The 25,786-nt window shown below is 44.5% G+C and overlaps 2 protein-coding genes across 2 annotated transcripts in view; one reads left to right on the top strand and one right to left on the bottom strand.

Moving 5' to 3' along the window:
* Positions 1–14,868, bottom strand: part of LOC113014189 (ubiquitin-conjugating enzyme E2 E2-like) — a 74,046-nt gene extending 59,178 nt beyond the window's left edge. Inside the window, exons 1-2 of the mRNA XM_026155555.1 lie at positions 14,727–14,868; positions 10,060–10,257 (exon numbers count right to left, since the gene is read on the bottom strand). Of these exons, the coding sequence (XP_026011340.1) occupies positions 10,060–10,250 (191 nt within the window). The 5' untranslated portion in view covers positions 10,251–10,257; positions 14,727–14,868. The remainder of the gene's footprint in view (positions 1–10,059; positions 10,258–14,726) is intronic.
* A 612-nt stretch (positions 14,869–15,480) lies between these two features.
* sf3a3 (splicing factor 3a, subunit 3) lies at positions 15,481–23,954 on the top strand. Its single transcript, XM_026156484.1, has 17 exons — positions 15,481–16,114; positions 16,224–16,271; positions 16,685–16,737; positions 19,423–19,528; positions 19,611–19,683; positions 21,027–21,118; positions 21,216–21,298; positions 21,423–21,561; positions 21,645–21,713; positions 21,813–21,880; positions 22,422–22,529; positions 22,630–22,699; positions 22,796–22,960; positions 23,207–23,317; positions 23,402–23,492; positions 23,570–23,625; positions 23,700–23,954. The coding sequence occupies exons 1-17, from the start codon at positions 16,019–16,021 to the stop codon at positions 23,775–23,777; spliced, it is 1,506 nt and encodes a 501-aa protein (XP_026012269.1). The 5' UTR covers positions 15,481–16,018; the 3' UTR covers positions 23,778–23,954.
* Positions 23,955–25,786: the final 1,832 nt, after the last annotated feature.

The following is a 25,786-nucleotide window of genomic DNA, read 5'->3' on the forward strand; positions in this document are numbered from 1 at the left end:
ACCAGCCCACCGTGTGACACTGAGGAGTTACTGGACTCTTAGATAGATGCTGCTCAACATCTCAACTGACCACTCAAAGCACCTTTTACTGCTAGCATCATTCACCTGGTGTGAGTCACTTATCTAACACACACACACACACACACACACACACACACACACACTGATGTATAAACTAGGATCAAACCATCGTCACTCATCATACTCAACAAATCAAATCCATTTGGTTTGTTCTCAGCAGACAAACGAACATCAACAACATCAAGTCAGCCAAGAGTCTTAGTCTTAGACATCATGAGCGCCTGCCGAGACAAAGCAGCGCGCTCCATCTGCAGTTTGGTAACGACGAGGCTGCTGAAAGGCTGCACCCACTATCAGGACATTAGATGCTCTGGGTCTGCTTTGGTGCATCTGGGCCAGAACAGCTTGTCATCACTAATGGATTTGAAATGACACCAACCAAGGATTCATGCTGCAGCCTCAACACACCTGTGAAAAACTCCTGGATGACGGAGGAATCTGCAGCTGCAGTGCTGCTCTTATTAAGGCCAAAGACATGTGATTCTCCTTTTATCTAAACATTCATTTAACTATCAAAATAAAATCTACACAGGCAAGTATTCCCAGGGAGTTGTGCTCTGCTGTAGTGCAGATTGCATTACGTTTTCTTTACAATCTTACATTTGCAGGTAGGATTACATCAAATTGACAAAAACCAACAGCTGAGGAGTATCCCGTCTAAACACTTGAGAAACATCCAGCAGTAAAAGCTCTTTTAGAAACATTGAAAACTGACTGACAGCAGCAAAGCACTTGCTTGTTGTCTGATGGATACATTACAGCTTCAGTGCACATCAGTCCAATTCCCTGTGTCTGAGTTTCTATCCTCTATCTCTTGTTTCCATTGAATAAAAGGAAAATTGTGGGGAAAAAAGGCAGTTAAAAGCTACTACTGCTGAGTGGGAGGATGGCCATACAACAAGGTTCACTTTGTCTAATGGTCTCGTGCACATAAAGAAAGAAACTCGACCAAAACTGTTGCTACTTTTCTTTTTCAGGCTTTAGGAAACATGGAAAGAAAACTCTGACTACAGAATAAAAACCTAAAGAGAACAGACGTGCAAAGAAGTTAATTATGCTTCTTACACTTCATCATTAAAAACATTCATTGTGGATCAGGGTGTACTTCACAGGCTGCAGGTTTGCTGTGAAACTGAGCTCAGATGGGGAGGAAACACGAGGAGCAGGAGCCGGTAACACAACCTCCACACTTGAGTCGTGAAACAGCTTCAGGATTTTCTGAGGTGCCAAAATTTGACTAGTGCAGCTTAGGGCTGCTCAATTAATCGAATTTTAATCACGATTACGATCTGGGCTTTCAACGATCATTAAAAATGACTGAGCCGATTATTAGCCCCTCCCTCATTTATCCGCGACACCTTAAAGGCCGGTCCGTGAAAATATTGTCGGGCATAAACCGTCCGTGGCGCAAAAAAGGTTGGAGACCGCTGATTAAGAGGACCCGAGGGAAGCTCGGAAAGCTAAGCAGAAGTTATTTGGAGAGTGACTGCCGTTGGTTGAAAAGAGAGTTTAAAAAAAAAAAAACTTCAGTGGTGTTGCACACTATGTTATATTATTTTTTTAAAGTCATTGTTAACCCTTTAAAGCCGGTCAGAGCAGCACGCTCCGTGTTGTGTAACTATTTTTAAATCCCTGTAGAACCTGAACCGTGTAAGCTAGCGCAATAATTTGTTTTGCATATGAAACCGGAGGAGTTGTACTTACATCTGATGCCATCAGCTTGTCCTCGGTCACGGTTTCCTTCCACATATAGCTTTGCAAAAACTGCATAAAAAGCGCTTGCAGGAACAAAAACATAATACTCCAGAAACAGGCTTTGCCGTTCCTGTCAGCTGTTCGTAACACTTCCCACAGTGAAATGATGCACCTGCTGTTTTCTTTGCAAATTTGCATCATAGGATTGTTTTTTCGTTTTTCCTGCAGTATATAAAAATTGCTGTATCTCCAAAATAAAACTATGAAGACACTCAAAATAAATTTCCTGTGGTGGGAAACTATTTTTTGCAACTTTATTGTATTTAAAGTTTTGAGGGATAAACCTCTTAAATTTCTCCAAGTAGAAATATATGTAAACAAAACAAAAGCAATTTTCAATTTTTTTTGTAGTTTATTGCACTTTTTTGCAATTTATGTAATTACTATGGACTTAATGCATACATATTATTAAAATATGGGCTATAACAGTTGTATTGATGTATAGCAACTTGAAATGCTCCCACAAATGGCACTACAGCATGTAAAAAAATAATATAAGCTCTGGTGGACTTGGTTCTATGGTAGGTCTTAAAGGGTTAAATAAATATCGTCAAATAATCGTGATCTCAATTTCAGTGAAAATAATCGTGATTATCATTTTTGCCATAATCGAGCAGCCCTAGTGCAGCTGGGAACCTGTTAGTGAGAGCAGTGAGATGAACCTGAAAGGAAAGGCGCCTCTGATTATAGTCCCAGTTCTTCATGCGTGTGCACGAGGCTCCACAGTGCATGAATACACTGTTACACTCTGCATGTATGTGGATCAGTCTATGACGTATACAAGCAGCTTTGCATGTGCAGCACCTGATGATTTATTACAAAAGCTACCAGTCAAATAAACCTTAAGTGGTTACCCTCGAGGTCCTTATTTTTATGGCACGGCCCCCACTGTGGACGAGAGGTCCTCTCTGTATGTATCTGATGCAGCGTCTGCTATGACTGACCTCATTTCATATAATAATATAGATATAATATCCAGTGCACGCACGAGCAAATCCACACACTCCCATTGATGAAATGCTGCACGATGAAGCATTTGTCATATATGCATTATGATTTTCAAAGTGTGAATACAGCACGTGGACGGCTTTTGATGTAACAGATACAACAAGATGTGAAAATGTATTTCATACAAAACAAAAACTAACATGACTCACGTGGTGAAGATAATCATCATGGATGAGCTTCCTCAGTAGAAATATGTCATAAAGTCGATAAAAGTCCTGTCCGTGCTCTGACAGCCAGCAAACAGGCCAATGACAGCGAGAATAATACCAGGCCAAGTCAGCCGTGTGCTTGGATTAGAGTTAGAGCCACATCAAGTTATCCTGACACACACAGTCCAAGAGGAGCAGCCTGCAGCACACGTGCTAATGTTTGGGCTGCTAACTCCCAAAAACACAACGACTGCTGAAAATGTTCACGGACACTCAAACAGTCGTACCGCACACGACCCCAACAGACACGGTCCAGGCTCGAAACGACAACGACTCTGCTGGAAGGGGCGCAGACAGTCTGATGTTTGGGCTCTTTAAAGCAGAGTGCACGCACTGCAAACTGTGTGCACAAAGGCTGTGATTAAGTGCTGTCCTCTACACGTTACAGTCCCAGTCATTGTCTCGCCTCACAACAGCTGAAATAAAGAGCCCACTTTAGAAAGCACGCGGGGGGGGGATAACAGATTTAAGCAGCTGACTGATGTAACCGAACCCTGATATGAACTATAAACATTTCTCTCAGATGGCTCTTTCCCAGCTCCACACAGAGTGTCCACACAGTGTGGACACTCTGTGTGGACACACATAGTCCACACGGAGTGTCCACACTGTGTGGACACTCTGTGTGGACACACATAGTCCACACAGAGTGTCCACACACACATCAAACCAAATCTTTGCTGAAAGAAAGTATGAGCCTCAGCAGCGACTTCACTGCACTCCTTGTGCTTTTATTAAAAGACACTTCAAACACACAAAGCAGTGTGAGACAGCCACAGTACACAGCTGTAACGCTGCTGTGCAGCATGTCTTTGGCATCGCTGTCATTTTGAGACTTACTTCACAGACCGTGAGAAACTCATTTATCAGATTATATTAGAACATTTTAGGGAAAAAACATGTTAATAACTAAAAATGATTTTATTATTTATTAGGCAAGTAAGAAACACATTTTTCCCAAATGTAAGATTTGGGTGTTCTTCTCTGAGAAATGATTCAACATTTTTTTCTATAAAATAAATACATTTGTATGTCGATAAATGGATTTTTTCATCTTAATAAAAAATAATAATCTGTTCTTGTGTTTTCCTGTTTGTTTTATTAAATCCAAATGTAAATTCTATTTCATTAAATATTCATTAAATAACAAGTTATATTAAAGTAAATTACAACTATCAGCTGGATTAAAGAGCTCCAGCATAACAGCAGGAACACAGCAGTCCTACATGACACAGTGAACACGCAGCACTGCCACGCTGCAACCAGCCTCATGTGTAGATAAAGTTACCTGTACGTGCCAATGTTCCTCAACTACTGCGTGCACGTGTGTGTGTGCACGTGTGTGCGTGCGTGTGTGCACGTGTGTGTGCGTGCGTGCACGTGTGCGTGTGTGTGTGTGTGCACGTGTGTGTGTGTGTGTGTGTGTGTGTGTGTGTGTGCGTGCGTGCACGTGTGTGTGTGTGTGTGCGTGTGTGTGTGTGTGCACGTGTGTGTGTGCGTGCGTGCACGTGTGTGTGTGTGTGCGTGTGTGCATGCGTGTGTGTGTGTGTGCACGTGTGTGTGTGTGTGTGTGTGTGTGCGTGTGTGTGTGTGCACGTGTGTGTGTGTGTGCGTGTGTGCACGTGTGCGTGCACGTGTGTGTGTGTGTGTGTGTGTGTGCTCTAAACTGCTGCAGTTTTGAGTAAAAATGAAGACCTAAAGAGTGATTACATCTGACTTCCATGAAATAAAGGTTTACAGTATTTGTACTAAGAAGGAAAATCACAACCAGCCAATGAACTTCAAAGTGGTCCATCTCTGGTCTCCACCTGACTCTCAGTGTTTTCAGCCCACCTGTGTGTGCCCATGCGGGACAGGAACACGATGATGGCTGTTTGGAGCTGCTGCAGACTGGATCTGACACTAATTAAGCAGCTCCCAGATAATATAATTAAGAGTAGTAGAATAACGCCTTTATTTAGGTAAAGCTGTTCTTGCACTTCCTGCATGTCGTTCATCAACAGCACAGCTGCCGATAAGTGACGGTGTGGAGAACAACAAGCACTTTCTCAGCAGCTCTGGCATCAACATAGGAGCAGCTCTCTGCTGCTGGCCAGACAACCAGTGTCAGCACACCAGTATACCCAGTTTCAACCTGCCATGAACTGGTGAGTAACAGAGCAACATGTGACATAATGAGGACTTTTTCCAGTTTGTTGATTTATTTTTTGCTTGTTGGCCTCTAAACAGCTTCCTGCTGTTAAACAATTAAGATAAGAATTTTATTAATGCTGAGGAAAATTCCTCGTTCCCTTCAAGAGGTCAGTGGAATAAACAGACACACAACAAACGAGGCACAGACATGAGCAACAATGTACAGTGGGGCAAAAAAGTATTTAGTCAGCCACCGATTGTGCAAGTTCCCCCACCTAAAATGATGACAGAGGTCAGTAATTTGCACCAGAGGTACACTTCAACTGTGAGAGACAGAATGTGAAAAAAAAATCCATGAATCCACATGGTAGGATTTGTAAAGAATTTATTCGTAAATCAGGGTGGAAAATAAGTATTTGGTCACCTCAAACATGGAAAATCTCTGGCTCTCACAGACCTGTAACGTCTTCTGTAAGAAGCTTTTCTGTCCCCCACTCGTTACCTGTATGAATGGTACCTGTTTGAACTCATCATCTGTATAAAAGACACCTGTCCACAGCCTCAAACAGTCAGACTCCAAACTCCGCCATGGCCAAGACCAAAGAGCTTTCGAAGGACACCAGGAAAAGTATTGTAGACCTGCACCAGACTGGGAAGAGTGAATCTACAATAGGCAAGCAGCTTGGTGTGAAAAAATCAACTGTGGGAGCAATCATCAGAAAATGGAAGACATACAAGACCACTGATAATCTCCCTCGATCTGGGGCTCCACGCAAGATCTCATCCCGTGGGGTCAAAATGATCATGAGAACGGTGAGCAAAGATCCCAGAACCACACGGGGGGACCTGGTGAATGACCTGCAGAGAGCTGGGACCAAAGTAACAAAGGTCACCATCAGTAACACACTACAACGGCAGGGAATCAAATCCCGCAGTGCCAGACGTGTTCCGCTGCTGAAGCCAGTGCATGTCCAGGCCCGTCTGAAGTTTGCCAGAGAGCACATGGATGATACAGCAGAGGATTGGGAGAATGTCATGTGGTCAGATGAAACCAAAGTAGAACTTTTTGGTATAAACTCAACTCGTCGTGTTTGGAGGAAGAAGAATACTGAGTTGCATCCCAAGAACACCATACCTACTGTGAAGCATGGGGGTGGAAACATCATGCTATGGGGCTGTTTTTCTGCCAAGGGGACAGGACGACTGATCCGTGTTAAGGACAGAATGAATGGGGCCATGTATCGTGAGATTTTGAGCCAAAACCTCCTTCCATCAGTGAGAACTTTGAAGATGAAACGAGGTCTTCCAACATGACAATGATCCAAAACACACCGCCCGGGCAACAAAGGAGTGGCTCCGTAAGAAGCATTTGAAAGTCCTGGAGTGGCCTAGCCAGTCTCCAGACCTCAACCCCATAGAAAATCTGTGGCGGGAGTTGAAAGTCCGTGTTGCTCGGCGACAGCCCCAAAACATCACTGCTCTCGAGAAGATCTGCATGGAGGAATGGGCCAAAATACCAGCTACTGTGTGTGCAAACCTGGTAAAGACCTATAGTAAACGTTTGACCTCTGTTATTGCCAACAAAGGTTATGTTACAAAGTATTGAGTTGTATTTTTGTTATTGACCAAATACTTATTTTCCACCCTGATTTACCAATAAATTCTTTACAAATCCTACCATGTGGATTCATGGATTTTTTTTTCACATTCTGTCTCTCACAGTTGAAGTGTACCTCTGGTGCAAATTACTGACCTCTGTCATCATTTTAGGTGGGGGAACTTGCACAATCGGTGGCTGACTAAATACTTTTTTGCCCCACTGTATATCAGTATGTACAATAGTGCTGATATTAACTATGTTAATGACACTAGTGACTGGTGGTGGTCAGAGGGCCCGGTGGCGCCAGTGTCCGGCAGCCTCGCCTCTGTCAGTGCGCCCCAGGGCGGCTGTGGCTACAATGTAGCTGCCATCACCAGTGTGTGGATGTGTGTGTGAATGGGTGGATGACTGGATATGTAAAGCGCTTTGGGGTCCTTAGGGACTAGTAAGGCGCTATACAAATACAGGCCATTTACTAGTGGTAAGTGATAATACATTAAGTGATACTGTATTCAGCATTAATAACCAATCATCAATGATTAATTAGTTAACCAGGGATTGTGGCGATGACGTGCTGTGGTGTATTAATCAGCTAACATCAGCCCTTCATAATCAGCTGTTTACACACAAAATTAATGAATGTAAATAAAAACAAAACTTGAATCTTTCAGGTAAGAAAATCCCAGGAAGCTGAGAAACGTTTCATCATCATCCAGGTGGCTTCTTCAGTCTCAGCTGACTGCAGGTTTACAACCTTATAACATCTGTGTAATGACCAACACGAGCACCCCTCTGTAACAATCAGCTGTGAGCTCCGTTTCGTGATCATTAATATGCAATACGATGTACCAATGACCATCAATGGCCAAGGCTAAGATCACAGCATTGTAAATGCACCCTTAGTTGCATCCTTGGACCATCCTTGACTCAGAGATGATCCCTTTTCACATTAATGGATTGCTTGACTCAAACCAGCTCAAGCCCATTGGTAGGCAGCTCTGAACACCACATCCAGAACAGCTTGGGTTTTGAAGAGAAGGTGAGGCAGATGAAACCACGGTCTCATACGATGTCACATCTCTCTTCACTTGTGTTCCAGTCACTAAAACACTGGAGGTAGTTTGTAAGAGATTACAGGATGACCCCAACCTCAGCAACAGCACCGCTCTCAGCACCAGACAAGTGGGTTTGCCTTTGGAACTGCGTCTTAATACTTTGAAGAAGTGGCAAAGAGAGCTCTGTTATTCTACCCTGGAACACCACCACGTATGTGAAAAAGGGAAAGCCCACCTCTGAATGGAGGAGGGGCCTAAGGGTGCATCTGTCACCATCGTACAATGCTGTGATTGCAGCCATTCCCCAGCTCTCTGTGAATGGGACTCATGGCCATTGATCAGTGGTCACGACAATTTGCATATTAAAGATCATGAAACTGATCCCGCAGCTCACAGTTAGTCAGTGCTGCTAGATTCAGTCATGATGCAAATGCACTGTTTATCAGTTTGGGGAAACCTGCAAGCTCTTATAAATGAAAATCCTGTGTTTGATTCAGAAAGACATTGCTGCCTGGCAGCAGGACAGGCAGCAGCACCACGGGTGCAAACAGACACTACACCAACTCTGTCCTTGGGACCTGGAGGCTTAAAGACAGCTGCATATCGCGATATAATTTGAAGCACGTGCGGTAACGATATATATCGTGATATATTCTTTTCTTCTGTATAACGTATTTTCCACACTATAAGGACTTAAAATCCTTTAATTTTCTCAAAAATCGAGAGTGTGCCTTATGTATGAATTCTGGTTGTGCTTACTGACCTCGAACTGATTTTGGCAGAAATCTGTTAAAAATGTTTTAGTACAACTTTGGTAAGCCGCACTGCTTGATGGATCGTCAGAGCATTACGCTGCCGTAGTGAGGAGCTTCAGAGTAATCTGGGTCCAAAACTCCGTCTACTTCAGGTCCCAAAGTCAAACGAACACTGAGAGTTAAAAACGTCTAAATTCTTTCATCTTTAATTAAATCATCAGCGTTGCTGCTTTACCAGGTGTAACAATTAAGTTTTATATCCATGAAAACAGAAGTTATTAAATTTAACGGAGTTAAAAGTTAACAGGAAGTTAGCTCGCTAGTTTCCACCTAAACATTATATAGCATGTTCTGACTGAGAGATTTCTGAAACATTCAAACGTACAGCTCTGCTATCACTTCCAACATAAATGAAGACAGAAAACTAAACAGCAGTGACGTTTGTAGGGTTACTGAAGTTGGACTACCTGCTATATAATGTTGTGCTACGTGATTGCTAGCGACACAGCTATGTTAGCATAACATTAGCACAGTGAAGCTGGAGGATGAACGCCAATTTTTTTTCCACTCGATAAAAGTTAACGTGAGGGATTCTGGTGGTCAGGGACAAATGCAGTCGCATAGCAGGATGCTATACACGGGCCAAACGTCAGTCAGGAGAACAACTGAGATCATTCATCCACAATACGAGGTTAGTTATTAATATACTGCAACAACATGGGAACAGAGCAGCTGCGAGAGAATTCAGCATTAATCAATCAATGTTACGGAAGTGGAGGAAGCGCAGTTTTTGGCTTTCCCCATATTTCAAAAGTGCTTCATCTCTTTGCTGTGACTGTCGGCATAATTTGCAGATGATAATGGTTGTAGCTGCTGCGATTCTTTCGACCAAAACAGGCGCCGCTTGATGACATCATCAACATGCGCGGTCGCGATAGAGTGGTATAGTCAAAATCTCTATCGTTGGCCAAATTTATACCGTTTATATCGCCCAGCCCTACTCCATATCCAATAACACCGTAGAACATTTGTATTGTCATGCTTAGAGAAGCTCAGCACAGCTGCTTTACAGGTGCCAAACGCCACCATTATCAGTATTAGAACACCAGTATGTGTTTTTTCCTGTTACTACTCGATTTAACAACAAAGATGTATTAGATACAAGCAGGCGGTACTTTCATCATTTCATAACTCGCCTACTTTTTATTTAACCAGTTATCTAATGAGTGTCCTAATGTTGCATCTCGTGTTTAGTGTTTATTTCACAGTGGCTGCTGTAACCTCATTAACAGAAGGTTACAGTGCAGCGCTGATGCTGGCTTTTGACTGCAAAACCAAAGCAGCAATTTAAACAGCAGTACCACAGAGAACAAGTGAGTGACAGACGACTACTCAAGAAGCTAAACGGGCGCACACCCAGCAGAGTGCACAACGCAAAACAGAGTGAGCGCACTGAGCTTTACCTCTTGGCACTGGTGGAGAGCTTGGCAGCGGTCTTACTGGAGATTTTGGCCTCCTTCTTTTTGGGCTGGGCCTGGTCCCGTTGCTCGGGGCCCGGCTGCTCCGGAGGAGCCGCCTCCCTCTGCTCGGCGTCCGAACTCCCCCCACTGGTGTTGGGGCTGTCGTCCGGCCTCGGCTGCACCTCACTGGACATGGCGACGCTGTGGGATGGTTGCACATGCACACAGGCTTTAACGGCACGTAACGAGCACACCTGAAGAGGTTTACTCAACCTTCACTGCAGGTCGGTCATCTGAGAAACACAGTTTTAAATACAGCTTGGTCACACACTGCTGTGGGATCCCACAGCAGTGTGTGACCAAGCTGGTGACCAGCATGAGGAGGCGCCAGGCTGTGGGGACTGTTCCACATGCTGCTTAGGCCCCGTCTGATTTCTTCAGACGTCAATTACCCAACCTAATAAACAACAGTGAACACGAGTCAATAGCACAATAAGCTGTTTGGCACCGACAGAGAAGATTTGGCAGGATTTTCATGGCCTTTCGTCACATCCTCACCTCTGCTGCTCAACCCACAGATGCATTTTCCTTACAAACGTGGCTCCATTTAAACAACAACATAAGATTTATTTCCAAGAAGCTTTGTTGTAACCAAAAAATAATCGACCAAAAACAAATTTACAGTTTCATTTACCTATTATTTATGACAACACAAGCTGCGTCACCCGTTGCTATTAATTATGTTTGGTTTTGTCTTGTGTGGGAGTGAAAAAGACGAGTAAAACGAGCCTCACAGGAAACGAGGACGTCTGCAACCACACAGAGGTGCAGGGGGACAAGTGTGGAGACAAGGATGAACATGGAGGCGTGGCAGGTATGCGAGTGAAGGAAGGAGGAGGTATGGGAGAGGAGGAGGATGGAAATGAGCAAGGAGAAGACGCAGCAGAAGATAAAGCGGCACGTGACAAAGAGAGCTTAGGTCCGAACTGAACAAGAGACAGATGGATGAGAACTTTCTGACACAGACAAAGACACTACACACGTCTTCCATCTTTTACTATTTTCATGTCTCTGTTCAATAATCTGACGCCTTTCCTGCAAAGAAGCTGTCGCCCTTTCAGAGGGATTTTCACTCTCATACGTCTGAGCCTTGATCATCCAGTCGAACGCCTCTTTAACGTGTCACGTAAAACTCTTTCAGCTGCCTTCCCTGACACCGTTTTATGTGCACACATCTTTTTAGTTCTTCTTGAAAAGGTAAGTGTTTGTTGTTGATTTGCATGCTGAAGGCAATATCCCAACAGTCAAGCTTCAAATGGCTGTTTTTTTATAGAGTCAGTGAGAAGTACACATTTTGAAATGGTAAACAGTAAAACTGCAAATAGTAAGTCGAACAGTCTGTCCTGCACTTTAAAGGACACCTGATTTCTGCTTTCACACAGCAGTCACATGTTCATCAGGACACACTCCAGTTTCTGGGAATCCTGTATGAATCACAAAACCACAGTTCAACCTGGGATCTGCTTCGACTGCAGGCTTCTCCAGCTTCCAGCTCATGCTCAACACCCTGTTTGCAGGGTGTGTTAGAAAATCTGTGCTGTGGGTTACACGCCTGTTTCACAACAGTCAGGGCTGGCTTTTCAAAACTTCATGGGCATATTTAAAGCTGTAATTACGAACTCAGGATGCTGTGTCGATAGCATCAGTCACACAAACAGCATCTGTGCATTTCTCACAGTGCAGCTGAAGAAGGGATCCGAGCCGATTTATGGTACAACGATGTCACTCTGAGAAACCAACAGCTTTGCTGCGCTGCAACAACGTTCCAAGTAGTGGCTGCAGGTCCTCGAGTTTTGCTTGTGGGCCTTTCCGTTTCTTGGCACTAGTACTCATGGGGGGCATGGGGGAGCCTTCACCTGTGCTGTGGTCAAACACCTTCCTCTGTGCAGGCTGTTAATTCTGTGTCCCAGTTCAGCCAGTTGATCTTTCGCATATTGCTGAGCAAAACCCAGTAAGCTGGACATTCGTGGCTGTCCTTGTCCCCCGTATCCTGACAGTTGCCTCCACGACTCTGCCGTACAAGTGCAGTGTAACATTTTATGAAACAGCACACATTTCGTAAGCTTGTTCACACAGCAATGTTCTCACAGTTTGGAGGTTTCAAAATGTCCAGGTCATGCTCACAGCCACTGGTATTTGGATATGTGCTTCAAGGGAATCACAAACTCATGCTGCCATGTAGTCACTGCCACCACACACAAGCATGCAGACATATTGGGAAGTTTAAGGGGAGGCCTCACGGTCTGATATGCAGTCATTTCTCTGAAGCTCATAAGGAGCCGATGATGATCCAATCAAGCTGATTTTTTTCAATCTGAGGTGTCTTAATCCAGCATTATTCCATCTGCACATCTGTTTTCATTCAGACTTGAGAAGTATCAAAGAATTAACTGGTAGTTTAGGTTTGTGGCTTCAGCCACCCTATAAGGCACTGTGCAGTGAATCCATGAATGGAATGAAGGGAGATACTTTGGGTTTGAAAGTTAAACTGTGGACAACAGAAATTCATCAGATTGCTGAGCCGCTGAGCACAACTACAACAAGTCAAAGCCTCAGAGATTTTCCACCTCGCAATCATCAACAAGGAGTTGAGGTCACCGAGCCAACGACGTATTTTCTGGGTAGCAGATCAAAGAAGGAAAAACATCACCTTAAATAACATTATGGAAAATATGTTTGTGTGATCGTAACATTGTCATACTGGTAACTTATTGATCATTGAACTGTATACATGTCATAGGGCTGTTGTTACACACTTCAAACTAATTTAGGGTCCTGTAAATGTGCCCGTCTGCCTACACGCTTTCATTTAGATAGCAGGCGGAACGGGGTTTTCACCCACTGCAAACACGCTCCTGTGTAGCCCTCCAAAATCCAAAGGAGGATGATATATGCATGGGTCAAATGCCTACTGGTTGACAAGTGGGCCAGAATAAGGAAGGAAGACAACGGAGTTCACCAAGAACAGGAGTGTGAAGAAATAATCAAAGGTTTGTTTAAAAAAACCCAAAACAAATCTGTGTGCAGGAAGACTGCCCCACTCAAGTTCATCCAACGTTGTTTACCTTATCTGTGCACTGAACCCACATCAGTCATGCTGGATCAGAAAAAGGTCCTTTTGCAGAACTCTAAAAACAGCCGTGATTCTCTGTCCGATAAAGGAGGAGACAGCCTACTGACAACAACCTGCTGCCGTTGGACTGCTGAATGATAATAAAAACAAGCAGCGTTATCCTATGTCCTCATCCAAAGATACACCCGCAGATGTCATTAGTTAAACACCGAGCTCTGGTGTGGTTCATTCTGACATTCAGCCAGGCTGAACGTTTGTCAGTCACAACCTACGAGTCTCAGAAAAAGACACCTACAAGGTCAGCCTCGCTAAATCAATTGTCCCCATTATTGTGTATGTGAGAGAGGAGCTCAAGGTGAATGCCTCTATTTACATTCCCTGGTGTGCAATGAAAAATGCATGACACAGACGAATGGCTGTGAGGGCATTTTTGCTGCTCACGTGAATATAGAATCACAGTCAGTAAGGACAGACGGGCGGTGTACATGACAGTGGCTTTGGTTAGCTCACTCCACCTTTGACATCTGACAAACAGCTGCAGCATGAAGACTGTGCAGTTAACTGTGGTGGAGAGCTGATACCTCACTCCAGTTTTTGGTGGGGTTAGAGTGACACAGAAGGACATCGTTTCAGACCTCAGGGTGAGCTGCTAACAGCTCTGTACACATCTGCGTGTTTCCAGCTGTCAGGTGAGGACAAACATACTGAAACCAAAAGTTGGAGACATACCGGTGGTTCGTGTTGGGCTTTCGGAGGATGTTTTCTTTCCCAAACTGTCACAACAGCTCAACCGGTCACTGAGCGAGTCTACACATAGATCCCACCCAGCAGGGCACTCACAGTCCCGTGGATTCATTCTGTTCTTTTGTCTGAGGCTAACGGCTCATTAAACAGTTACGAGTTTGGGTTTTCTCTCCGGCTGAACCTTTCCTGTACCCGACTCTGTAAAGAGGGAATTCCCACTTTTGGCTCGGATTCCTAGCAAGGCTATTTCGCTGTTAACGGTTGAGTGACGACTGGGCCAACGATTATTATAGTTTACATTTTAGTAAGTTCAGTTAGGTGCATGGATATATGCCGAATTAATGTGCATCTGCCTATGACTCTAAAGGTCTCGTATGGTATACACACAGTCGTTTAATGAGAAACGGGTTTAAATCTGCTCAGATTTTAGACCACGTTCGGGGGAACCCTCTTTAGTCCACATCAAACAGCTCACAGAGCTGTAGATGAGGGGCCAGCGAGCTCCCGCGGCCCGGATCGCCTGTTTTGTTGGCTGTGTGAAGAGTTAACAGCAAGACAGCCTCGCAATCTTTATACGCGCCGAAGAAGATAAAGCTGAAGGACACACTTGTCCGACATCTCTCCTCTACAGCAGCGGACCTCAGTGACCGCTGCCAAATCTGCTCCAGCACAAAAGACAGAATGGATGCCCCCCACCACCACCACCCCCGCCCCCTTCCCCACAAAATAACCCAATAAATCTTCGTTGTCTTCATAGAGTGGACTCCATTACAGAAGAATACGAGCAGCTCACCTTTATAAGCTGGCTGGACGTATGTGTTATGAGCTCCACTGTTTATTCTGTAAATCCGCAACGCTGCTCGTCCGCTTCTTTTTACTGTCCGCTGCTTTGACTGACTGCTCGAGAATGTGGTGGAACCGCGACTGTCACGTTAGCGACCGTGACGAGCAGGGTTTCCGGTGTGATCTGTCAAAATAAAAGCCTGTGGCTTATTTCCCCTGAAGACTGCCTATAAAAAACAATATTCATATGATGCAATACACTTTAACTTATTCCAAATGAGGTTAAAAAAATTACACTGGCGATCTGTTTAATCTCTGTAATTTTTCACGTGTGCACGAGTAGACCTGAGGCTTGTAATGTCCTTTCACCCAATATCAATACTCATAGAATAGTTTTGCACTCGTTAGCCTATTTGCTTTATCTTCCCTGATCATACTGTGTAACATGTTATTTCAAACCATTACATTTTTAAATTTGGATTTTATTTTGATACCAGTGAAAATTGCCGAAAAAATCACAAGGAATATACAAACATGTCAGTCTATAATGCAACCTAGTTCAGATTATTTTTTTTATTGAATCAAGCAACTGATTGAAAAAACAAGCCCTCCGAAGAAGATGGATGAATGGACGTATTTTATGTTAAGACGTAGAGTTCACACTTCCGGTCTTTTTCTCTTTAACCAATCCGACGCTTGACGGCTCCAGACTGCCTTCGTGCGCGCGCCTCCGCGAGGGTGCGTTGTGTGTTATGGCAGGCTTTGATGGTAGTGTAGACTACAAAGGAAGTGCAAAGAGAACACCGAGCACGCGGCACAGACCGTGCACGGTGTGGTGCCAACCCGTCACGTTGAAAAAGAGTACTTTTCAGAAGCAGTTTCTACATTTCAGTAATGTAAACACCAGGGATCCTCTTGAAAGGAATTGCTGTTATGCCCATCAACTCATCTAGCTAAAACGGTCAAAATTTAAACGAAACCATTACTTTCAACAATTTGTGTCAAAGGATTTCACGGTAATTGTCTAAAAATAAACTGGAACCAATGTTATTATTAACTGTCGAAAGGCTTCAGATAAAAAAAATATAGAAGTATTGTAGACGGACATGACCACTGCGGAACCCTTCCACGGGTTCATGTTTCTCATACGGCTAATAGAGTGCGGGCCGTTAGCTCGGCGACATGCGCCATTGAAAACAAACGTACCAGATACGGCGGGTATTGCCGCTTTCGTTCATTTGTATTCTACCCCATTAGAAACCTTACTTCGTCTCCAGTAAACGTTCTACATTTTTGCGGACAATGGAAACTATATTAGAACAACAGCGTCGCTATCACGAAGAGAAAGAGAGGCTAATGGATGCTAAAACTAAAGAAATGTTACACAAGAAGTCGACGGTAAGTGGTGCTACTTAAGGCTAGCTTTAGCATTGCTACGCTTGGTCGTGAATCCCAGAAACGCTGAAATTAACATTTGTCCGTGTGTTTTTTCCAACTCTCATTTCAGCTGCGTGAACAAATCAATTCTGACCATCGAACAAGAGCGATGTTGGATGTGAGTAAGAGTTTGGACTCATTTAAAACTGTTCTCACTACCTGGCTAATAGTATTTGCTGGCAATTCAACGAATAACTAACCTTTCATAAAACCCAGGTTACAATTTTGTAAACGTGCAAAGCACTATTTATTAGCGGATTTGATGCATTTTCTTACACTAATCACGGGAAAAGAGGTCAGATAAAGAACGTAATCAGATGTACTGAATGAAGCGGTGTCACAACGAAATGACACCCCAAAAATCTGCCCCCAAGTGCGTCAGAGGTCATTAAAACTAGGTGTAAAATATAAATGGTTAAAACCTGACTTCAGAGACGCACATTGGAGACAAAGAATCACTTTTGATAATTAGCAGCTTTTCACTGTTAATGGTCAACGCTGGTAAAAAGGTGTCTGCGCTTCTTCTTGCAGAGGTATATGGAAGTGAGCGCAAATCTCAGAGACCTGTATGAAGACAAAGATGGGTGAGTGTTTTCTTAGCGAACAGTCATTTCCACTCAAATATAGATATGTTGGCTGGACCTTTGTGCGGTTACAGAAGTAAAGAAACAAACTTTTGAGCAGTTACTTGAAAAGTAGACCAACTAAAGGTGTATTCACACGAGAAGCCTGAAAAATCTTGTGACAGTCAGGATGAGGACGTAACGTTTCTTACATGTGGCACATGACAGGAGATGGTTAACGTCAGCTCCAATCTCACCACTTCTGGAAATGATGTGAATCTGCTAGACTATCGTCTGCTCTACTGTGACATTGTTGTTGTTCTCTAACTTGGGGTCCACACACACGCGGGTTTATTCACCAGTCTAGTAGCAAATCACTCAGAAACAGCTAGGTGATAATACTACTACAGCTGGGCATAGCAGTATGTTGGGCGTGTGAGCAGGATAGAAGACCAAATGACACCAAATTGTGAAGAAAAACGTGAGCTGTAGCATTACTGAACAAGGCACCTGAAAGGACATGCCCAGGGCTCACAAGACGAGGACACTGTTGGAAAAGACGGGTCCAAGGAAATATTCTGGAGATATTTTGGTTATTTGAAGTCTGATAACGAATCGGAGTAGCAAACTGTGTCAAAGGCATATTTCCATGAAGGCACATAACACCTCAAATTGTTTTTGCTAGGTCCTGGGTTTAAAAAATTGATTTCCCAATTCAAATCGATTTTAGCTTGTATAAAGTGATATCGATTCAGTAAATCCTGAATCGATTTTTAAATATAAATGTATTTTATCTGAAACGCCAGAACCTCAGCTTAAAGCTCACAAAACTATTTAAACAACCACCAAACAGCTAAAACACAAAATGAGAGCAGATACATGGATCCCACCAAAGACGTAAACACAGAGCGTTGATCGTTCACGTGACGGCACGCACACAGACACGCCGTCGGGGCTAAAAGCAGACAGCTCACAGATTCTGAAGCTGCAGGTTTCGGCACTCTGACCAAAATTCACTGAACCAGCAGCACAAGAAGCTCAAAGCTACGCTTCACGCCTAAGTTAGATAGATTAAGATAAGATTAAGTTTTTCAGAGGGTGGTCGGGATTGTTCATGGTGGATAACGGTGTGTTCACGACCTCTCCAGCATCAGGTGTCCAGTTTGTAGCCGACCACAGAGCCAGCATTCCTAATCGGTCTGTTCAGTCTGTGTCACGATGCTGCTTCCCCAGCACGCCAAAGAAAAGTGATGTGCTTGCAACAACTGAGTGAGATAATCGCCTCACACTGAAGCATCTGAGCCTGCATTGTTTATATATGCTCACTCTTCTTGTACATGCTAGGGCTGCCACAAACGGTTATTTTGATAGTCGACGTAATCGTGACTAGTCGACTAATCGTGGCAGCCCTAGTCCACGCCCCCTGTCGGTCTTCCACTTCAGCCTGTTGTAACGTCAGCCTGTTGACGTCAACTCCAAAGCCCTAACGGGTCCTTTTTTCCTCGACCGCATCAAGATCCTCTCCGAGGACGTGGGTCGTGTAGCCTTTCTCTTCCCTCTGAAGTCGGTCACTATCGCTCTGGTCTTGTTCACATTCTGAAGGCTACAGAATCCTCTGCTTCTGCTCATTACTAATACATCCAACCACTGCAGGATGTTCAGAGTATTTTTGTGGGTGGATGTCTGAGGTGCACATGGTGAACATTGGGGTGGCTGTAGCTCAGGTGGCAGAGCAGGTCAGCCACTAATCAGAAGGTCGGTGGTTCGATCCCAGGCTGCCTCCTGGTTGCATGACAAATATCCTTGGGCAAGATACTAACCCCATGTTTGCCTACTGGTGGTGGTCAGAGGGCCCGGTGGCGCCAGTGTCCGGCAGCCTCGCCTCTGTCAGTGCGCCCCAGGGCAGCTGTCGCTACAATGTAGCTTCATCACCAGTGTGTGAATGTGTGTGTGAATGGGTGAATGACTGAATGTAGTGTAAAGCGCTTTGGGGTCCTTAGGGACTAGAAAAGCGCTATACAAATGCAGGCCAACATGGAGACAGCACAGCTGCTGTACTGCACATCACCAATTCAGACAGAGCCCTGGTCAGCCTCATATACTGCATCCTGTCAGTCAGGTAGTTGGTGGATGTGTTTACTGACATTTGTGTAGCTTCACTGTCAGCAACAGTGGCTGAATTGTGTTAAATGCGATGCTCACCACACTGCTGTTACAGCACGTAGATGATTACATCATTCAAAGATTCGGTCTGTCTACTGAAGAGAAACAGTTTTACTTAACAAAAGAAGGCAGAAATCATGTGGCAGCTTATGTCTGATGCCTGATTGGCTGAACACAAAAGCAAGACGTCCTGTAATATGGCCCATCAGGATAATCTTCCACTTAAGCTGCTTTTGAATATGAACTCTGGATAATATGAGGAGAAGCGCTTATAGAGGCTACAGGACAAAAGGACTCACACTCTGTGAAGACTGCACAGTTACACTGTTCTCACACGAGTGCAGTAGGACAGTACACACACTTTGTAATAGACCACTGTCTGAGTAAAGATGGTTTAGAGCTTGGTCAGCATGCCTCTCCTGTGCACCTCCATTGGCTCTTGAAAAGTCCAGGGGTGAATGCATGACTGCTGCTTCAGAAAAACCAGCTGTCCTGATGACTTCCTCTTGTTCTTCTCGTGTTCCTGGATTATTTGTCTGACAGAATGAGGAGAGACGAACTTGCAGCCATCTCAGGACCAAATGAGTTTGCAGAGTTCTACAACCGACTCAAACAGATAAAGGAGTTCCACCGAAAGCATCCCAATGAAGTATTTATTCTTTTGATTCCAAAATGTCAACTGAAAGCGTACATCAGGTCTTTGAAACTGATTTCTGTTGTCCTTCCTGCAGATTTCCATCCCCATGTCTGCAGAGTTCGAGGAGCTGATGAAGGCCAGAGATAACCCCAGCGAGGAGGCTCAGAGTGAGTTCAAACAACACGTGCTTGTCCTGAGTCAAGAACACGTTTGCACGACATGCAAATCCCACAGAACAGCAGCTAGAGGAGCAAATGCTTCCTGACTTTTTCATTTGTTGCAACAACAAAAATGGGATCTAATGAGGAAACTCATAGAAAGTAGCTACACTGCATTAAGCATCACTTTGTGTGAAGAACGATTACTGAAGTGTGAGAATCAGATCAGTGTTGTTAGATTGTTTTTGCACACGTGTGTTTGAAATCTGCAGTTGAAATAAAAACACAGCGATCTAAGACGATCAGAGCAGCTGATCACTGACAGTTTCTCTTTTAGTTCTAATTGTAGGAAATTTGTGCCGTTTGGTGTCCATCCTGTTGGTGAAGGCTCCCTCTGAATGAGCCTGAATGAATGAATGACATTCATCACACATTTATACCAATACACTTTCAATTATACAGACCCACACAGCAGCCAACAAGTTTGATTTCATTTTGTAACAGCTGAGGAACAATCAGGACGTGGTCCAAGGTCAAAATTAGGATTAATAATCAGATGTTTGCAGATGTGAATACTGACCGTGTCCTTTTTCTCCCAGATAAACAGGACGTGGTCAGCATGTAGCAGCAGACTGTCAGCAGCCTTTTTATTGTTCTTGGCTTAGTTGACTGGATAACAATCGATCAAATGTAGGAAGTTAAATAGAGTTGAAAACAAGCTGGGCTGTTCGTAGACCTGCACAGTAGACCTGTGTCATGGAAAAGCACAATAGCTTGTAGTATTTGTGCAGCATTGAAGTGCAGAAGAGCACTTTGTAAACGTCACAAATATGATATTATTAAATGGTTTGAACCCATTAGTTGGCTTCACGACTACCAAACCTGGCGGTTTAGTAGTCGTAAGTGTTGAGCAGCAGTAACGTTTGTAGGGAGACGTTTTTCTGGCTACTTTTGTTCTTGGGTCAAATTAGGAAATGTGATCGATGCCGGAGCTCACTGGAAAAGAAGCATGCAAAGCACCGATCATCTGCTTATGCTAATCAGTTCTGCTGCGAATCGCCACTAACAGAGAGCCTCGTGTTTGAGAACGTGTCAGACAGGCTGTAGGTGTTGTTACCATCTCACAGCTGGATTAGCTGCCCCATGAAAGCATCAACACTCTTTCTTCATTCATGAAAAGGCTCATTTAGGCAAAGCACTGGCTGCCTTTGGTTACCAAACACACTTTATTGTGTTGAGTTCCCCCACGTCTGCTCTGCAGTTGCATAACTACACTTAACAGTTATTGTAAGTAACATCTGTGACCTTCATACCCAGGCTTAAAGTGCCTGAATGACTTGTGTTTATGGCAGATATGGTGGACTTCACCGATGAGGAGGGATACGGCCGATACCTCGATCTGCACGACTGCTACCTGAAGTACATCAACTTAAAGGGAGCTGAGGTTGTGATCCTGAAGTAGCCGTTTATTCTCATTAATAAAGAATAAGCCTCCGAGCCAGGATGTGTCTGACTGCTGTCTGTGCCCTGTGTCTGTACAGAAGCTGGAGTACATCACCTACCTGTCTTCATTTGACCAGCTGTTCGACATTCCCAAGGACAGGAAAAATGCTGAATACAAAAAGTAAGTCCATGCTGCTTATTCAAGACGTCAGCTTGGAAGCATAACTGTAAAGAATCTGCTTCCTCAGTCACACGTCAGTGTTGCATGCAGAAGTGCACACGTTTAAATGCCTCGTGCTCTGCAGGTATCTGGAGATGCTGCTGGAGTACCTGCAGGACTACACAGACCGGGTCAAGCCGCTGCTCGACCAGAACGACCTTTATGGCAAAGTGCTGTCAGAGTTTGAGAAGAAATGGGAGAATGGGACCTTTCCAGGCTGGCCTGTAAGTTCTTCTGCTGGGACCAGTGAGAGATGATGGTTAGGTTTTGGGAACCTCTCTGACTTCTTGCGTGTGATTATTTGTAGAAAGAGACGAGTAGTGCTTTGACACATGCAGGTGCTCATCTGGACCTCTCTGCTTTCTCCTCTTGGGAGGTAAAATCAATCCTCGTTGACATGTGACTGAAGTCAAAGTGTTTTGCATAAATAATGGTTTCATATTTGTTTTACTCTCCGTTTCCCTCTTTGCTGTAGGAGTTGGCCTCTTTGGGTCTGGACAGGTTGAAGTCAGCACTCATGGCTTTGGGACTGAAATGTGGAGGGTAAGCTTCTAGAAACATGACAGGAGCAGCGTAATAACTCACTTTCTACAGCATTAAAGGCTGATTGTTTTCATATTCCAAGCAGAATATTACTGGAAAACCAGCTCTGTGGGGACAGGGAATCATCTGTGAACTACAGATAACCTCACGCCGCGCGTCCTTAGTATAGTGAGAGCCCAGTTTGAGACCACAAAGAGCATCCGGTGTTCAAAAAACCCAAATGAAATATGCAGAGCCATCGAGTGGTGACCTCTGTGGACAAGGAGGATGACAAAGAGCTGCAGAGAGCTGCTGACCCCACCTGTCGGCTGGTTTGAAGCCGTCTCTCTGTGGGTCAGTCGGACGTTTTGCCTGCTGTGCACCTGGAAAACAAAGCAGCTGACAGAAACTGTCTTTAGTGTTTGCCAAGTGTGTTTGTTGAGACATGTTTAAAACGGCACAGTACAAAAGTCTAGTTGGGGCCTTGTAACAGAGTCAAAAGGACGTCGGTGTTCTGGCAGCTGGTAGCCAGCAGTTAATGGTTGAATGTGTCTGTGTTCAGGACCCTGGAGGAGAGAGCTCAGAGGCTCTTCAGCACCAAAGGCAAGTCCCTGGAATCACTGGATCCTTCACTGTTTGCCAAGAACCCCAAAGCAAAGGGACCTAAAAAGTAAGAGTGTAAAACTGTCCCTCGAATGTCACGTCCTCATAACGTCTCATCAAAGTGTTCGGTATGTAGTTCTTAATGCTTTCCTACGTCACTCCAACAGAGACACAGAGCGGAACAAGGAAATCGCCTTCCTGGAAGCTCAAGTATACGAGTACGTGGAGATCCTTGGGGTGAGTCTGGATGTGTTAATGCTGCTGTTGGAGCTCGTGTTTCGAGCCGGCTTCGTGAGGAAACCACATGTTGATATGTTGCGTATGTGGCTACAGGAGCAAAGGCAGCTCACTCATGAGAACGTGCAAAGGAAGCAGGCCAGGACCGGAGAGGAGCGTGAGGAGGAGGAGGAAGAGCAGGTCAGTGAAAGCGAGAGCGAAGACGAAGACAACGAGATCATCTACAACCCCAAGAACCTGCCACTGGGCTGGGACGGCAAGGTAAAGCTGCAGACACACCTGCACAGAGTAACCGTTACGGCCTCAGTAACACACATGTGTGAAATCTGCATGTGTTAACGCGAGTCGTGTCGATCCACACGCAGCCTGCGCTGCTGTTACGTGACGCTGATAGATCCCTCAGAGGACACGCTCTCACTTTAATGTCACGGCTACTTTTAAATAACATGTTTCATTGTTGTCTACCTGATCACCCGCAGTAACCGTGTGTGTTTGTCACTCCTGCAGCCAATTCCATACTGGCTCTATAAACTGCACGGGCTGAACATCAACTACAACTGTGAGATCTGTGGAAACTACACTTACAGAGGACCCAAGGCCTTCCAGAGGCACTTTGCAGTATGTTGCTGTTGTTGTTTTCTCGTGGTTGGCAGTGACTGTGGGGGCGTTTAAAGGTTGATGAACTTCCATGTTTGTTTAAAGGAGTGGAGACACGCTCACGGGATGCGCTGCCTGGGAATCCCCAACACCGCTCACTTTGCCAACGTCACGCAGATCGAGGATGCTGTGTCCTGTGAGTTGATTGGAGCAGATTCTGAATGCAGCTCGTGTTCAGATGTTAATGTATTTATGTGTTTTATGTCACTGTAGTGTGGGCAAAGCTCAAGTCCCAGAAAGCATCAGAGCGGTGGCAGCCAGACACAGAGGTACCAACACTCAGCAGACATTTGTGTTTTGTTGTGGTGTAGCTGCTAATTGCTTTTGCTGATGTGCTTTTCAGGAAGAGTACGAGGACTCCAGTGGAAACGTGGTCAACAAGAAGACCTACGAGGATCTGAAGAGACAGGGCTTGTTGTAGACGGGGGCTGAAAGACACCAACTCTGAACAGCTGCTTTAAACTCTGATTTTATCCTGTTTACTCGTGTTTCTTCTTTGTGAGCTGTAGAGTTGGTTTTAACAGCATCACCAACTTTTCATAACTTTGTAATGTGGCGACCATTTATGATCATAATAAAGTAGAAACTTTTGTCAGCACGCTTGTTCGTCCTGGTCCTTCAACAATTCCTAAAATCACCAGGACAGGACTGAAAATAGTCCCTTACATATTTGATATTTTAATACTGATGTATGGATGGAGCGAGTTCTGCAAGCTGAAGCTATTGTGTATAGTCTGTAGTCGGCGGTTCAGCTCCTGCAGCCGTGCCTGGTTTACAACAACCACGATGACTCGGATCATTTGGAAATGACGTCTGAAACCATCAGCAGAACCTCCGAAGCCCTCGAACACGACAGAGGGAGGACTCTAATATACAGGTGCTGGACAAAGAACATCATCAAAAAGTTGATTTATTATTATGATTATGATTATTCCATTGAAAAAGAGAAAGTTGCTGCAGGTGTAATGAGAGCCCAGGTTGCTCTGCTCATTCAAAGTACAAGAATATGGTCCAGCAACCTTAGATACAGATTTTGGTGAATCCCTCTGTACTCGACACTTCCATGTTGCTACAGGACTTTTGCTTTTGTTCTTCTCTGGACGTTCCCGTGGTGTATATGCTTCCACTCTTGTGTGTGTTATGCCCTTTCTATGTAACTACAGTTTAAAACTCTGATAACATCGACTGTGATTATTCATTCAAAACAGTTTTAATTAGTTTGATGACAACGCATCACAAAGGAACAGCAGTCATTTATCGATATGTAGGAGTCAGTATATCTCAGTTTCAGTGAAACATTCATTTGATCATCATCTTATCGTGTGTAGTTGAGGCTGTGGAGGAAAGAAAAAGATTAGTTGTCTCCAATCTGGAATCCAGACTGATGAGGTGCACTGCTTCTATCCAGCGTGTCAGCGATGCAGCAGCTTTATCGTTTGCACTGAATCGTGTTCATGGAGCTGTTGAGCTCCACCAGATGGCGCTCTTGCATCTGTGACGTTAACTCTGGGAAAACTAAAGAAAAAGGATGTAGACTGAAGAGTCCATCAACTGTTGTAGACCACGACAAACTAACACAATACAGGCATAAAGGGTCGATTTTTAAATTACGCCCATATTTTGAAAACATTTGTTAAAAAGAAAAAAAATCTATGGTGGATTTAGCCTTCATATTTTCACACACACACACACACACACACACACACACACACACACACACACACACACACACACCTGTAATATGTTGCCTTTTGCTATGACAACATTGTGAACAGAAGAGATGACTCTGATTAATGGCTCGTCCTTCAGCAGATGAACACACGGCGCCGTATCAAAGCACCTGCACCGTGGTTGTTAAATTTATCTATGTTTTTGACAGATATCCATCCATTTGCGTCCGCTGATCCTTTTCAGGGTCGCGGGGGGCGCTGGAGCCTATCCCAGCTGTCATAGGGCGAGAGGCGGGGTCCACCCGGGACATGTCGCAGGGCCAACACACAGACACAGATAATCATAATTTACAAATTTTACCACACATGTCAGCACGTTTAGAACGGGCAGACGATGGTAACGGTGAGCAGGTCATACTCCCCCCTCAGGCCAGGTCTTCAGGTTTCCCACAAAATCATCTTTAGGGTTTACAGAGGATCATCCAAACAACAGCAAACAGTGAGTGAGTGGCGGTTGTCCTCTGACCTCTGAGAAAGGCCAGAATGCTTCAAGCTGATTGGACGGCAGCCGTAACTCATTTACAACAAGGTGTCTGTCAATCCACAGCTGGAGTGAACAGCACCGTCCTGCCTTGTACCCACGGTTCAGGCTGCTGGTGGTGGTTCACTACTGTGGGCTCCTTGGTACCAACTGAGCAGACTTTAAACGTGACAGCCTGCCTGGATGTTGCTGCTGACCATTTCATAAGAGTCATCATGT

This window comes from Astatotilapia calliptera, chromosome 22 (assembly GCF_900246225.1).
Source record: "Astatotilapia calliptera chromosome 22, fAstCal1.2, whole genome shotgun sequence".
NCBI classification, from domain to species: domain Eukaryota; kingdom Metazoa; phylum Chordata; class Actinopteri; order Cichliformes; family Cichlidae; genus Astatotilapia; species Astatotilapia calliptera.